The following is a 14,107-nucleotide window of genomic DNA, read 5'->3' as shown; positions in this document are numbered from 1 at the left end:
GAACATACACCCATCTAATATGATGTGACTGGTATTAGTATCCTGGACTGATGAATTTTTTGCTGAGGGCCTTGTTTCCCTTCATAGGTTAAAATAACTCTGGGCAAAGGCACATAGTCTAAGAAAATGGTCCGCATTTGTGTTTTGGATTGCCTGGATGTCCAGGTTGCCAAGTCCAAAGTTGCTAAGAATGAGAGAGGCCTAGGGGTCAAGTCTGGCTATGGTAGAGCTTAGTATTAAAAACACTGGAATGATCCTCTCCACTGAGCAGTCTTCCTGGACTCTTCAAGGCTGACCTTGGTGTTCTTCCTGTGCGCTCCCATAGAACTCTGAGCACACCCCTCTCTGAGCAGCCATTGCTTTATCCTGTACGTTCCCATGTACGTCTCTCTCCCCTCCTGGACTGTGAGCTCCCTTAGGCTACGAACTATCTTCTTCATTGTTGTATTAGTTGCCCCCCAAAGAGTCCTCAGAGCTCAGGCTAGTTGTACTGTAAGTACTTGATGAATGAATCCCTCCTCTGGCAGTCGTGTTCTATTACAAACACCCTCCAGAAGTGAAAATGAGGCAGGAGTTATGGTAAATTGTATCACCATTTTGACTGTACTGATGTATTAATTGAATTAATTAGATTAGTGTTTCTCAATATTTAAAAAATCATAGCCATCCTGGGGAGCGTTTTTAGCCATTTCTTTCCTAATTGTCTCCCTCTATTCCCCATTAAAATTGGATATCAAGATATACTATATATTAGTTTATATGCTGTGGCCCTCCACAGCATTTTGATATGTAAGACGATTTTGTCCCTTAAGAGCCAATTTTCTACCCCCCGGGAGTGCTATGACCCCCATTAAGAATGCCTGAATTAGGGCACCTGAGTGGCTCCGTCCGTGAAGCACCTGCCATCTTTTAGTCATGATCCCAGGGTCCTGGGGTCTGGCTCCGCATTGGACCCCCTGCTCAGCAGGGGAGTCTGCTTCTCCCTCTCCTACCCCCTGCTCATGCTCATACTCGTTTACTCTCTCAAATGAATAAGTAAAACCTTAAAAAAAATGCCTGAATTAGACTATATTTGACTGAATGTGTAGAATCAGCTAGTTTGGTATTGTGCTGGTATTTTAAAGAGTTTCTATTTGATATTTACATAGTTATAACATTAAGATTAAGCCTTGGTTGCTCATGTTATTGATATGCTTTCAAGATAAGGCTGTGGGATTGATTTTTTTTTTTTTTTTACAAAGTAACTGGTATTTTTGGCACTATTTAAATAAGGAGACAAAGCCAAGGCTTTTCCCAGACCACCAATAAATAGTATTTCAGTATGGGGCTATTATGTATAAAATCTAAAGGCTTGGTTCAGAGTTCCATTCTTCTCAAAAATATTTAAATGAAACAGGAAGTTATATTTCTTGTTAATGAATGTAGACATCTAAATAAGTCAGAGCCATGCTTCTTGGAGGATCCTGCCAAATCATTCCTGGGTGGGGTATTTATAAATAATGTGCCATTCAAGTTGGGAGAATATGCTACTACCACATGAACTTAAAAAGCAACTGTAATGTGGTGTATGTTCAAAATGAATAGGCAATTATTATCTTTGTATGCCTTAAAGTAGCTCTTCTGGAAATTCTGTATAAGCAGCCACAGTATGAGCAATGACAAGCTTCAATTGGGTTGCCTTTTCTCATCCATGTTATTATGAGTCGAGAATAGTGTTTGAAGAATATGAAAAAAAAATCTGACTTGGTTTTAAAGACCTTTCAGTTCATGATTGCGGGGGTTCACTAGCTGTCTTTTCACTTAGATTCAGAACACATACACTTTTAGGAAAACCTGCCCTTGGCAGCCTACCCAGAGCAACCCATCTTTGCTTGGAAACCAGTCCTTATTGTTCTGTTTGTATTAACCTAGATCCTCGTGGTTTGAAAGTTGTTGGCTTTTCATAGTGAACTTTATGCCATCATGACGTGTTCATCATGAGTAGTATATGGCTATAGAAGGACTAATCCTGATACCGTGTATTTGATTACTACCGTTAAGTTCCCAGAGGGCTTTCCCTTTATTTCCATTATTGAATGCTCTCAACTATACTCTAAGATCCATGGGAACAGCTCTTAGTATTCCCATTTTCCAGATGAGGAATTTGTGACAAAGAGAAGCTAAGCTGCTTATCTGGCCAATTATGCTCCCAAGAGTAGGTTTTTTGACTCCAAAGTCAGTGCTCATTTAATTGCACCACCAGGTCCTATGCTTCCAGCCTTTTCAAGAGTCACTGTGCAGGAGTGATGAGACCTCAAAAGGCACAACCTGGACCAATGAATATAAGGAGGAAAGTTTGACTCCTTAATGGCAGAACCTTCCAGCAATTAAGACAGCCCAACAGTGGCGTGGATCCTTTGTGAAGCAGCATGTGTCCTCTCACTTGAAATGGTCACCTGAATGTCGCCGTGGGGTAAAACAAAATGGGGCATTTGGTTAGCTGACCTTTCAGGTCCCTATAATCCTGATACTTTGTTTAAAAAATCGTCTGTCTGGTTTCCTCTCCCTGGATATAGCTCCAGATATCCAATGCCTAATGTCATGGTTCCCTTTCCCAACTTTGCTTCAGAAGCACCCGTCAAGCTTTGAAGAAGATTCGTATGCCCAGGCCTGACTCCAGATCTTCTGTATCCAAATTCCAGAATGGGGTAGAGTGCGAGGTTTGAGACTAGTTTTCAGAAAGTGCAATTTGAAGGCATAGGGTTGTGAACCACTCTTCTTGGATAGCCCACTGATATCAAGGTACAAGCAGGCCTCAGTTTGGACTTGGGATCATTTAGCAGCATTGAGAAATCAGTTTCTCGGCATACAGTACCCTTTTAAGTATTAATCAGGCCACTTAACAGAAGTGTGTTTGTTCTCTTGGCTGCAAGGGGACCATGATCCCTTCTGGGCAGATCAGTTTTTCTAATATGTCCTAATTCTTGTCCCCCTGGTAGTAGGTTGAGAGTAGGTGCTATCCTAGGAAATGGGCATCGATCAACCCAACGATAAGAGCCTTTCATGTACTTCATGTTCTGGAACAAACACCTTGAAGGGTATGAAGGTCCGCCTCTATAATCAGCAGGTTGGATACAGAAACTAGTCAGCTGCTCACTCCTAGACTGGTTACCCACTAGTTAGCTTTGTAGCTGTAAGAAACCTCCAGCGGTGCAAAGAATGTAATGGTTGTCATTTATTGTTTTCTTGAGGAATTTTCTTATGAAGTGCTCAACTATGTTTATAGCATTCCTCTGAGAGAATAATCTCTAAAGAATGTCTGTATTAAATATACACCAGAGGATTATAAATTCCCCACGATGTCTCCCCATGGTGGGCAAAAAAAAAAAAAAAAAAATTGCAATTGCTCCAATAGTACTTTTCCTACTTTTCAATCAATAGGATGCTTTTTAAAGCTTACATTTCTCTTTGGACATTTTAAGTGACTGATGAGACAAAAGAAAAAAAGCGAAGATAAAATGACAGTATAGACACTCCTCAAATCCTATAATGAACTCCACAGGGCACCCAATTTTGATGTATTAGGATTTTTTTTTTATAATGAGTACATTGTTGGAAATCACATTTTCTATCTGCAGGAGCTGGGGATGAAACCGAGCTGACATCTTACCTCTTTGTAGTTAATTAGCAAGAGGAAAGTAGTGTTTTGAATCTTGTATGGGAGAAGGGAGGTATTAGTCATCCAGTGCTCCCCCTTTCCCTTCAAACACCTGGATCTTTCTGTGTGCTCTTTGATTTGGTTTAACGGTTTGGATGGGTCTTGTTGGCTGGGAAAGATGAGGGGAGTTGAAAAATGGTTATTATTTAATGAAAAAATAACTATAGCTTACTTCTCCCTGCCATCTTCCCTGTAGGATAAATAAAATAGGTCAGGTCTTTTTCCTTTAAAGGGCCATTCCTTACTTGGGCCCAGACTGTAGGCGGTACCCAGGCTGTAGGAATTTTTGTTATCACCTTATTAACATTTATCATCATTGAATCCCCAGCACTTAGTGCAGAGCCTGGAACTTCGTAGGCATTCAGTAAGTATTTAGGAATTTAGTGAGCATATAAAACAAGGTGTTGCAAGGTATTAAGGTTGCACTGGTTGCATCTAATACATTTCTCTGGGTAGTAGCTGCATCCATTTGAAGTCATTAACATACAGAAATATGCATCATAGAGTTCCACAGTTAGGGACAGAGAGGCAGAGTAGAGCATTGATCTCTAATCCCATTTAGGGGACTGGTCCTCGTGCAGGTGAGCAGTGCCGGGGCCAGTGTGGACACTCATCCAGAGGAAGGCTAAGTAAGTGGTAGAAAAATTCAGCACAAAGAATCCTGTGATCTGTATGTATTTATTAATGTCCGATCATGGCCCCAGTCCTGGGGGATGACAGAGGAGAGCCATTGTCATGGCTTGTCTTCTCAAGGAGTTCACTTGTGTATGGAAAAACTAAGTAAGTGATCAAAAACAGTCAGTACTCAGGTGTTACAAGGTGTGGGACCGATCCCAAGTGAAGAAGAATCTGGGGCGGGGTGGCTGGGTCAGTGGTGTTTGGAAGAGAAACACCATTTTCTGAGTAACCCTCATGGTAATTGCTAGATCCTACCTGCCACATACATCATCTCTTTTCATCACAGTGACCTGGTGAGGGACCTCAGGGAACCTGACTGAGTCACGAAGTCCAGATCTGAGCATAGCAGATCCCATAGGATTCCACTGACTGTGCTTTTCCACCTACTTCATGCCTCTTCTCCAGGTCCTATACTCAAGGAGGGCTTCCTGGAAGAAGCAGCACCTAATGAGACCTTGAAAGTAGGGGAGGGCTTTGATTACAGATGGCTGGAGGGAGGGCACTGCAGGCTGGGGGACTAGAGCAGCTAGGGGTGGAGTTGGGGATAAGAACTGTCTAGCTCAGGGAGAGTGTGGGGAAATGAGATTGGGGATAACACTAGATATGGAGAGGCCTGGTGGCCAGGAAGGACTCCTGTGGGCGCCAGGGCAGAGAGGACAGTTGTGGGAGAAGGAACTGGGAGTGGAGTGCATTGACAGGGGTCAAATTCTCAGTTATCTCAGTTGCTTATGAGCTCTGAGACTCCAAGCAAGTTATTCCATCTCTTTAAGCCTTGGCTTTCTTATCAGTCAAATGGACATAATAATATTAATCTTGCTAATTGCACAGGGAAGGTGGCTGTGAGGCTAAAATGAGTTTGTGGATCCAGAAGCACTTTGCAGATACAAAGTGCTATGTCCAAATGCAGGGACTTTGTGGTTATGTTGGATTGAGCAGGGGAGCTTGGAGGAAGGGCCGGCTAAAAGGCGTTTCCGGTGACGGGCGTGATAGCAGGTCTGTGGCAGAGAAGAGCTCCCTGCCTCTTTGCCCATACTTTTTGAATTCTTGCTTTTGCTTATGACCAGGGCCGTGCCCTGGCTGCCCTCCCCCTCCTCTTCCGTGAAGCACCCCTGACTTCTGTCCATACGGCCATTTCCTTTCTCATGGATCTGATGTCTTCATAAGGAGGGTGCCCACTCACAAGCCCACCTTACTTACGCTGCCCTCTCATTGTCTGTCTGGGAGCCATGTTGTGCTGGACTCAAGTCCAGTCTCTGCCACTTAATATCTGTATGACTTCGGGTTCCTTTACCTCTTTGTAGCTCAGTTTCCTCCTCCAACAAATGGAAATGATATTACTTACCTCCAGGTTTTTTTGAGCGTTAACTTCATCAACACGTATCAAGAGTTCCGGTTTATCGCTGCCCTGTGTGCTTAGATGTTTGCTCAAATAAACACTTAGGATGTTCGTTACGCTTCAGTTTCTTTTTTTAGCAGGGGTTAATATCCTTCCTCCTTTCCTCTGTGCTCTCCTTCCCCTCTCTCCTCCCCACCCTTCCCTCCCCACCCATTCCCTTCCTGCCTGTCTGCCTTCCTTCCTTAAGGCCTGTGGGACTCCCATGCACCTCCTGATAATGAAGTCAGCAAGTACTGGGATTCAGGAGAGTGGAGGTTGAGGGCTGGCTGCTTAAGCCGTGCCCCGGGCTCAAGATGAGTGGTTTTCACACTTTCATTACTATTAAGAATTACCTGGGGAATCTTGTAAAAATACAGATTCCCAGGACCCACCCCCCCCAATTATGAAATAAGAGTGATAGTAGTAACAATAACAATACTAACCATACTATTAGGAATAAAGCTAATATTGGGTAGGCTTTCATGTATGGCATGGGCCAGACTACTCTCAGCGCTTCCTGTGGATTATCAAACTAATCCTCCCAACAGGTTACTATTGTGTGTGAGGTTACTATTATGAATATCCCCATTTCACAGATAAGGAAACTAAAGCTTAGAGAGGAAAGAGCTTGGCCAAGGTCACACCGCTGGTGAGTAACCAGGAGGCAAGCCGAGGATGCCAGCTGGGCCCAAGCGCGCTGCTGCATGCTTCCTCGGCCTGAGTGGGGCCCGGCAGTCTGGGTGTAGACAGGCAGGCACCCTATTGATGGAGATGTGTGGCCCGTGGCTGGGTCATGACATGAGGAGGGGAGCGAGCAGGCCTGGAGGTCTCTCCTTGCCTTGCAGATAAAGCAGAAGCCCTGCTCGCAGCAGAGGAGTGCCCATTTGGCTAGCGTGTCTGCCAGGGGACAGGTGCGGGGCCCCTTCCCTGACCCTCCCTGCAGCAGCAGCAAAGAGCCCCAGGAGCCCTGACACTGGGAGTGGGAGCCCTGTGGCTTCCTTTCTCTGGCTCCAGAGGGCAGGGGCTCTGCTCTCACTCCCAGGCTTTTCCTCACACACCGGGACCTGGGAATCCACACAAAGTGTGCCGGTCTGGGCTGCCTGGCTTGCCTCCGGAACCCCTCTTGGTCAGGCGAGATGCCACCCCCAGGAGCTCCTCCCACGCTCAAGCTGGCCTTGGCACGGGTGGCCCCTCTCCTTCTCCTTGTGGAAATCTCCTCTGCATCAGATTTGCCCACCCTGTTGGGGTGGAGCCACCATTTCTACTGAGAATCTGGAGTCTTAACTCTCAACCCCAGCTCGCTTCTCTATCACGCTAGCTGTGTGACTCCGACCACTCATGACTGCCGCCTGCTGGCCTGTGGTCATTTGGCTTTGACCTGAGAGAGGTGGTCTCACATATTCTGAAGCCTGCAGCCCAGGGGGCGGTGGGGGGCCTTCCGCTCTGCACTGTCTCCTGAATACCATTGACTCTGTCGGATAAAGGTTCTTGTCCAAAAGACATTGTCGGCAGCTATAATACCACAGTAGGAAACAGCGTGTCCAGGGAGGCGAGGTTCCTACCTGCTTCCAGAGGCTTGCTTCTTTTTACCTGAATTAGGAACTTTCTCACTGAACCCCTGTCTTTTTTAGTTCTGATTCTACAGTGAATCACACGTGATTCATCACAGTCCCATCAAAAAAGTGAGAATCAGGGTCATTGCCTGGTGTGGACGAAAGCCTGACTACAGGGCTGGAATGTGTCGGCTGGGACCTCACCTCAGCCCCTGCGTCAGTACCTGGAGACACTTAACTGATATTTCTAGAATGAACGCATGAATAAAATCAGAATTAGACACTCGCAGAAATAAAAATTAGTTTGATGAGTTGGAAGCTTCCTTATATCGTGTGTTTTCTCTTGGAATTTAGTCCTTATGGGGAAGGCGTCTCTGTTCAGGAAACACAAAAGGGAAATAACCATAGAAGCCTCATATTTACGTACAGAGAGCTTTACTCTTCCCCAGAACTTTCCCACATATGACCTCATTTAATCCTGACTCTTCCAACAGACGTTATTTTTAGTTCCATCCAGAAAAGTAGGAGACTCAAGATCACAGTCAAAAAAGTGTCAAACTACTTGTTAGAACTATGGCTTAAGTTACTTCTTGTGACTTTAATTTCAGACTTTTCCCATTACATCCCAGCTAAGTAGAGAATAATTAGAATAATACAACGTTCGATCATGAGGCATAGAGCATTAGATAGACTGATAGCCTCTGTTTCAGGCACTGTTCTAATTTCACATTTTGCAGATGAGGGAACTGAGGCACAGGGTGGTTAAGTAGAATAAAGGGCCTTCAAAAATGAGCATGGGCCCCTTGGGGAAGGCCTGGCTCCTATGCCAGGGAGCTCTGATTTGAACCACCCTTTTTTTCTCTCCCCGGGCCTGCCAAGGTCACGTGCCCGCCAAGTGGCAGAGCCAGCATGGCGGCCCATGCGGTCTGGCTCCTGAATGGGTGCTGCTCACCAGCACACAGCACTGCCCCCTGCTACGCTCCCCTGCACTCCCCTGCATCTCACCAGCTTCCCGGCTCTCTCCTGTTCTCATCTACTGGGGAGGCCACCTTCCTGCTCTCTCTTCCCTTCTTACCAGCCTGACAGTAGTGAAAACTCATCGCCCTAACCTGGAAGAGTTGAAGACAACATTTTCCCTATGGGATGGAAAGCTGTGACATAGGACTTTCAAGATAGGCTAATTTATTTTGGGGTTCTCCTTGAAAACGCCTGGTTCCATGGATGACTTGGCTACCACAAAGCTATAGATGACTCCAGAGTGCCTGATTGTTCAGTCCCCAGGACACTCCTTTATATCTCTTCTGGGATATTTTGTCTTACAAGGAATGGACTGCCCATAACCTACCCCTCTGCATCCACTCACTTTCTTTGGGGTCACAGGGTAAGGCCACACTGGGAAATGCTCAGAGAAGACATTTGTCCTTTTCATTTCCTTTCAAGATTTTTTTGAACAACAGTGTTAAAAGAGTGTTAAAACACCTCTAACGCTGCTGCGCATTGTTAACAAGCACGTTTGCACATCACATCTCTCATGCTATTTGCACGATGTTACATGAAGAAACAGCTCAAAGTATTTTTAAGATATAGCCTTTTATCTCTGGAAGCACCAGAAAGTATTTGCAGATTGGTCTTGGGAATCAAATTAGCCTAGCACATTGGTGAGTTCCTGGAGGCCTGGGCATTTCTGTAAGTGGTTCCTAACCCCTTAATCCTTTTGATCATTTGCACTGTGTATTTTTACACAGACTCTTGTACTTTGGAGAAATAAAATAAAGAAACTTAAAGGTGAGTTTGACGAGGGCTTCTCCCCACTGTTTGTCAATGCAGATGGATGTTGAATTTTAATGGTAGTAGTTTCTTTTAAGCAACCAAGCTTCTTTAAACCTCTCCACAAATAACGTCAGCGCCCAGATTATGTCTGAAAATGTTTGCGGAAATCTTTCCTGACCCCGTATTGCTACCGCAAAAGAAGAGTCTAATCCGGGAAAATAGTTTTGACAGCCTGGATGTCAATTACCCCACAGCTGTGATTTCTCATCTGGGCCACTGCCTATGTGACATTTGCTGTCACTTGGTGGCTTCAGGGGTCTACGATCCAGGAGCCTGCACTGTGGTCATAGAATGAGATCTTCACTGGTTGACTCTTCACTAGATCCCGCTACTTACTGGTTGTGGGACGTTGTGTGAGAAAACCTGTGGAGAGGACTTAGCTGCCTCATCTTTAAAAGGGAGGGCTGCATTTCTCTTGTAAAATAGTTGTGAGAAATATTTGTATGCCCATGTTTATAGCAGCATTATTCACAGTAGCCAAAAGGTGGAAGCAACCCAAATGTCCACTGACAGATGAATGGATACACCCAATGTGGTCTGTCCACACACTGGAATATTACTCAGCCTTAAAAAGGAAGGAAATTCTGACGCACGCTATAACATGGGTGAACCCTGAGAACGTTATGCTGAGTGAAAAACACTGTATGATTTCACTTATATGAGGTACTCAGAGCGGTCAAATTCACAGAGACGAAAGTAGAATGGTGGTCGCCTGGGGTTGGTGGTAGGAGAGAAATGAGGACTTAGTGTTTGATGGATACGGTTTCAGTTTTGCAAGATGAAAATGTTGTGGAGATGGATGGTGGTGATACTAGCACAAGAGTGTGAATGTACTTAATGCCACCGAACCGTATGCTTAAAAGATGGTTAAGATGGTACATTTTGTTATGTGTATTTTCCACAATAGAAAAAAGTTGGGAAAAAATTTGTTGTGAGCGTTAAAGAACATCAAGTAGGTAAAGTGGTTGCCATTTTGTCAGACTTCAGTGAATGGTAACAGTTTTCACTAGGGTTAGGACATTGCATTTTAATGGTTACATGATACTTCATCATGTGGCTATCCCATACTTGGTTTCCTTTTTTATTTGACTTTTGGGTTTCTTATAGTACTCCACTATTGTAGTAACGATGGAGTGAATTTTTCTTTTTTTTTTGCACATACATATCTTTTCCATTATTTGGGGTTGTATCTTTGAGATAGATTTTCTGGGTCACTTAGTGAAGGCAAGTTAATTTTCATCTTTGTGGCTCTTGGAAAGGGCATGGTTGTTTATGCTGTCAGCAGCCAAGTAAGGGTGCTAGTGTTACGGTCTCCTCATCAGCACTAGATACATTTTTAAGTGGCTTTACAAAATGTAATAAGAGATGGTATGTTCATCTTTCAATATGCCTTTATTTGCTTTTATCACTAGAAATGTTGAGCACTTTTCAATCTTGATTTACATTTATTTCTTCCTATGTGCACTGCCTGTTTACATCTTTTGCCTAGATTTCTAGTGTGGTTTCTCTGCTTTTCTTACCAAATACATTTGTCATGCTTGTTACATATTGTTGCTATTGTTAATATTTAGAGAGTTTAATTCTTATGTTGTTAAATCATTCATTCAAACATTTCAAAATACAAAATAATAAGATTTTAAAGTGGGATCAAAAGTGGTTTTACAATAACATGATTTTTATATTTAGTGTATCTTCCTCCTATAGTTTTCCCATAATTCTTTTCATATCTGTGAGTATAAAATCTGTTTATTTGCTTCCTTCTATGACTGTAGTCTTTGAATTAAAATTATATAAAATGACCAGTTCATTTGAAATATGAATAACTCAATATAAAAAGGGTATTACAAAACTTAGAGCAAATAAATTAAAATTAATAAACATGGCTCTTTTTTTACCTTACTAATAATTAAACTCATTGAAAATAAAATGATAGGACACTATTGTCCCGCTATAAATTGGTAAGAGTTAAAAACATTATAATAGTGACTGAGACTGGCCCTGAAACATGCTGCCAATGGGGTGAGAAAATTGGGTCAACTTTACTGAATAGCAGCTAAGCACTAGATAGCAAGAAACTTAAAAATGTTTGTAAGCATTGATTTAGAAATCCCACTTATGTAACTGTGGCTTGAGGCAGTCTTGGAAATGTGGAAAGATATTTACACTGATAGATAAAAATAGGATTCAGTGTAAAACCCCAATGACGGGATGATTGAATAATAGTACAACCGTCTTTGGAGTGTTATATAGTCATTATAAGTGGCATTTCCTAAAAATTCCAGTGATATGGGAAAATACAACATGCTGGTAAGTGTAAAAAAAGCATGATGCCATGGTTACAATAAAGCAAATTGTGCATGGTGTGTGTGTGTGTGTGTGTGTGTGTATGAACACACGTGCACTCGTGTGTATCTGGTACATATCCAGAAAGTGATGTGTAAAACATATTGATAGTACTTACCGTATGTGGTCAGAATATAATATGTGATTTTTATTTTCTTTTTTATACTTCTGTACATTTTCTCAGCTTCATATTGTTTGCAAATTATTATTTCTACAATCAGAAATTAAATATTAAAAGAAGATGAAAGATAATGAATAGATTATTTTTTTCTTTTCCGGATTCATGTTCACTTTGCTTTCTTTGCTTTGTTTATTGGACAGAATCCTGGACAAAAAAACCCAGAAGGTTTCTAGGTTATGGTTCAGAAATTCACTAGCTCCATTTGACCTTGGGCAAATGTAACTTCTAAGTATCTCAGTTTTCCAATCAGTAAAATCATTGTGAGAATTAAAGTGAGATCACCAACCTGTGGGCAAATGCTATTGCAAACTAAGGTGAAGTTCAAGGGATTCCCAAACTACTGTGAGGTCTGATCATTTAGGAGTCACAGAACTCACTGAGAACAGTTATCCTCAGAGGTACAGTTTATTACAGGGAGAGGATACAAATCAAAATCAGCCAAATGGAGAGACACATAGGGCAGAGTTTGGAAGGGTTCCAGTGCCAAGTTCCTGTGTTGTCTCCCATGCAGTCAGGATGTGTTACCCTCCTGGCATCCATCTGTGACAACACGCAAAGAGTATTGTCAACCAGGAAGCTCCCCCATGCTTTGATGTTCAGAGTTATTATTGGGGCTTCATTACATAGGCATGATTGATGGGATTGCCCACCTGGTTGAACTCAGTCTTCAGGTCAGCTGATTCTGTATTACCCAAAGCCCCCAGTCTCAGCACATGGTTGGTCTGTCTGGCATAGCCAGCCCTGATCCTAATACTGTTGGGTGTGGCCATCTGGACCCTAAGATTCCAAGGGGCCAGCTTCCACCCTAAGACTGTTGCTGTGGCCGGCCCCGCCTTAGAGAAGGGCATTCCTAGAAGGTATGACACAGATTACCTTCCAGAGACCAAGGCAGAGAAAGGCCAGATATCTCTTTGGGGAAAGCTAAATTCTTTATCACACATGAGGTGACCAGAAAGAGATGGAAAACAAATTTAAATAGAGAGATGATATGTTTGGAGGGTTCTATTATTTACTATATTCTAACACTGTAAAATAAGGAAGGGCATGAATTCTGTAGGTACAAGGGCTACTACAAACGCCCACTTCCCTGATCTTCAGAACCTCGGGGACCACCTGTGAGAATGGGCACGCTAACGGAGAGACCATCGCTGCAGTCATTGTTTACCACAGAGATGAATTAGGCTGAGAAAATACTTGCCACCCTGCTGGCTATGTGAACCCGACCCCTTGCCCCTGTGTTAACAGCACAGCGAATATGTGACTCCGTTAACAAATTGATCTGATGTGGACGAGATATAAGCCTGTTTGTTACAGGTTTCCTGCTCTGGCACCATGTCACCCCATGGTGCAGCGGCGCCTACTGCATATAGCAGGAAGTGATGATACAAATAAATTGGCTCGTTCCCCTCACCGAGTTTCAAACCTTGAGCGCTATGTCAGATTGGATCCATAAGGTTTCATAAGGGTGAGATCAAAAAAAAAAAAAAAAAACAAAGAAAGAAAGAAAACCCGAGTTTGTTTTCTCGTGAAATTCAAGAAGAAAATTAGAGCACAATGACGAGAAGTCATCATCCTCAGGAAGCTTGCCAGAGGACAACTGTATGCTTTTATGGGGACAGAGCCAGCAACAGACTTGCTATGAGATCGTTAGCTAACGTACAGTTAGACTCCCACCCTTCCTGCGGAGGGAAGGATGTTAGCCCTTGTCTGGTGGCTCTTTGGAAACAGATCACTTGTAGTAAATTGGTGGTGTCAGTAAATTTTTGTTGTATGTTCTGTTTCTTTCAAGGAAAAACTGGCCACGCAGAAGTAGTCCGAGTGGTATACCAGCCAGAACGCATCAGCTTTGAGGAACTGCTCAAGGTCTTCTGGGAGAATCATGACCCGACCCAAGGTAGATGAGTGAGCCAGTATTTAATTATCTTACTAATTACAGCTGGGATAATTAGTGTTTGAGCTGCATGGAAGAGATGAACCTTGAAATCACACAGGAGCTCAAGAATATGATTGCAGACATTTATTGACGGAGGAGAGGAGGGGCTGGGGAGCAAGCGGGGGAGAGAATAAAGGCGCAGCCACAGTCTGCGCTCCTCCCCCCTTTACAGCTGTCAGGGGTGGGAAAATTCCCACAGAGAAAGACGCCAGACAATAGAGATTCGTTCACCTTTGATTATTGCATTATTCCTCCTTAATGCAGTCTTTTGTCTACAAAATTAAAGTGTCTTTCTAGCAGCTCCAAAGTTTTCTTGATTTATGGTTCCTTTATTTCCCTGAATTTAGTCTTTCTCATCTTTTGACGTTATCAGGCTTTTTTTTTTTTTTTTTAATTTTTTTGGGGGAAAAAAAAAAAAAGGAAGAACATAAAGGTAAAATGCAGTATTCAGTGGGTCCACAATGCTTGGGTTATTTAAATATTTCATTTGTCTTCTTTGGGATTTGTTATATGGTGA

The 14,107-nt window shown here is 43.1% G+C and overlaps 1 protein-coding gene across 2 annotated transcripts in view; it reads left to right on the top strand.

Moving 5' to 3' along the window:
• The window catches only part of MSRA (methionine sulfoxide reductase A), a 439,748-nt gene that overhangs the window by 264,648 nt on the left and 160,993 nt on the right, over positions 1 to 14,107 (top strand). For both annotated transcript variants that reach the window (XM_073892526.1, XM_025873759.2), the window contains one exon: positions 13,447 to 13,551. In XM_073892526.1, the coding sequence (XP_073748627.1) occupies positions 13,447 to 13,551 (105 nt within the window). The remainder of the gene's footprint in view (positions 1 to 13,446; positions 13,552 to 14,107) is intronic.

This window comes from Callorhinus ursinus, unplaced genomic scaffold (assembly GCF_003265705.2).
Source record: "Callorhinus ursinus isolate GAN/ISIS: 27379988/994484 unplaced genomic scaffold, GSC_fseal_2.0 scaffold4, whole genome shotgun sequence".
NCBI classification, from domain to species: domain Eukaryota; kingdom Metazoa; phylum Chordata; class Mammalia; order Carnivora; family Otariidae; genus Callorhinus; species Callorhinus ursinus.
The sequence above is the reverse complement of the archived record's forward strand: the minus strand, read 5'-3'. Positions and strand labels throughout refer to the sequence as shown.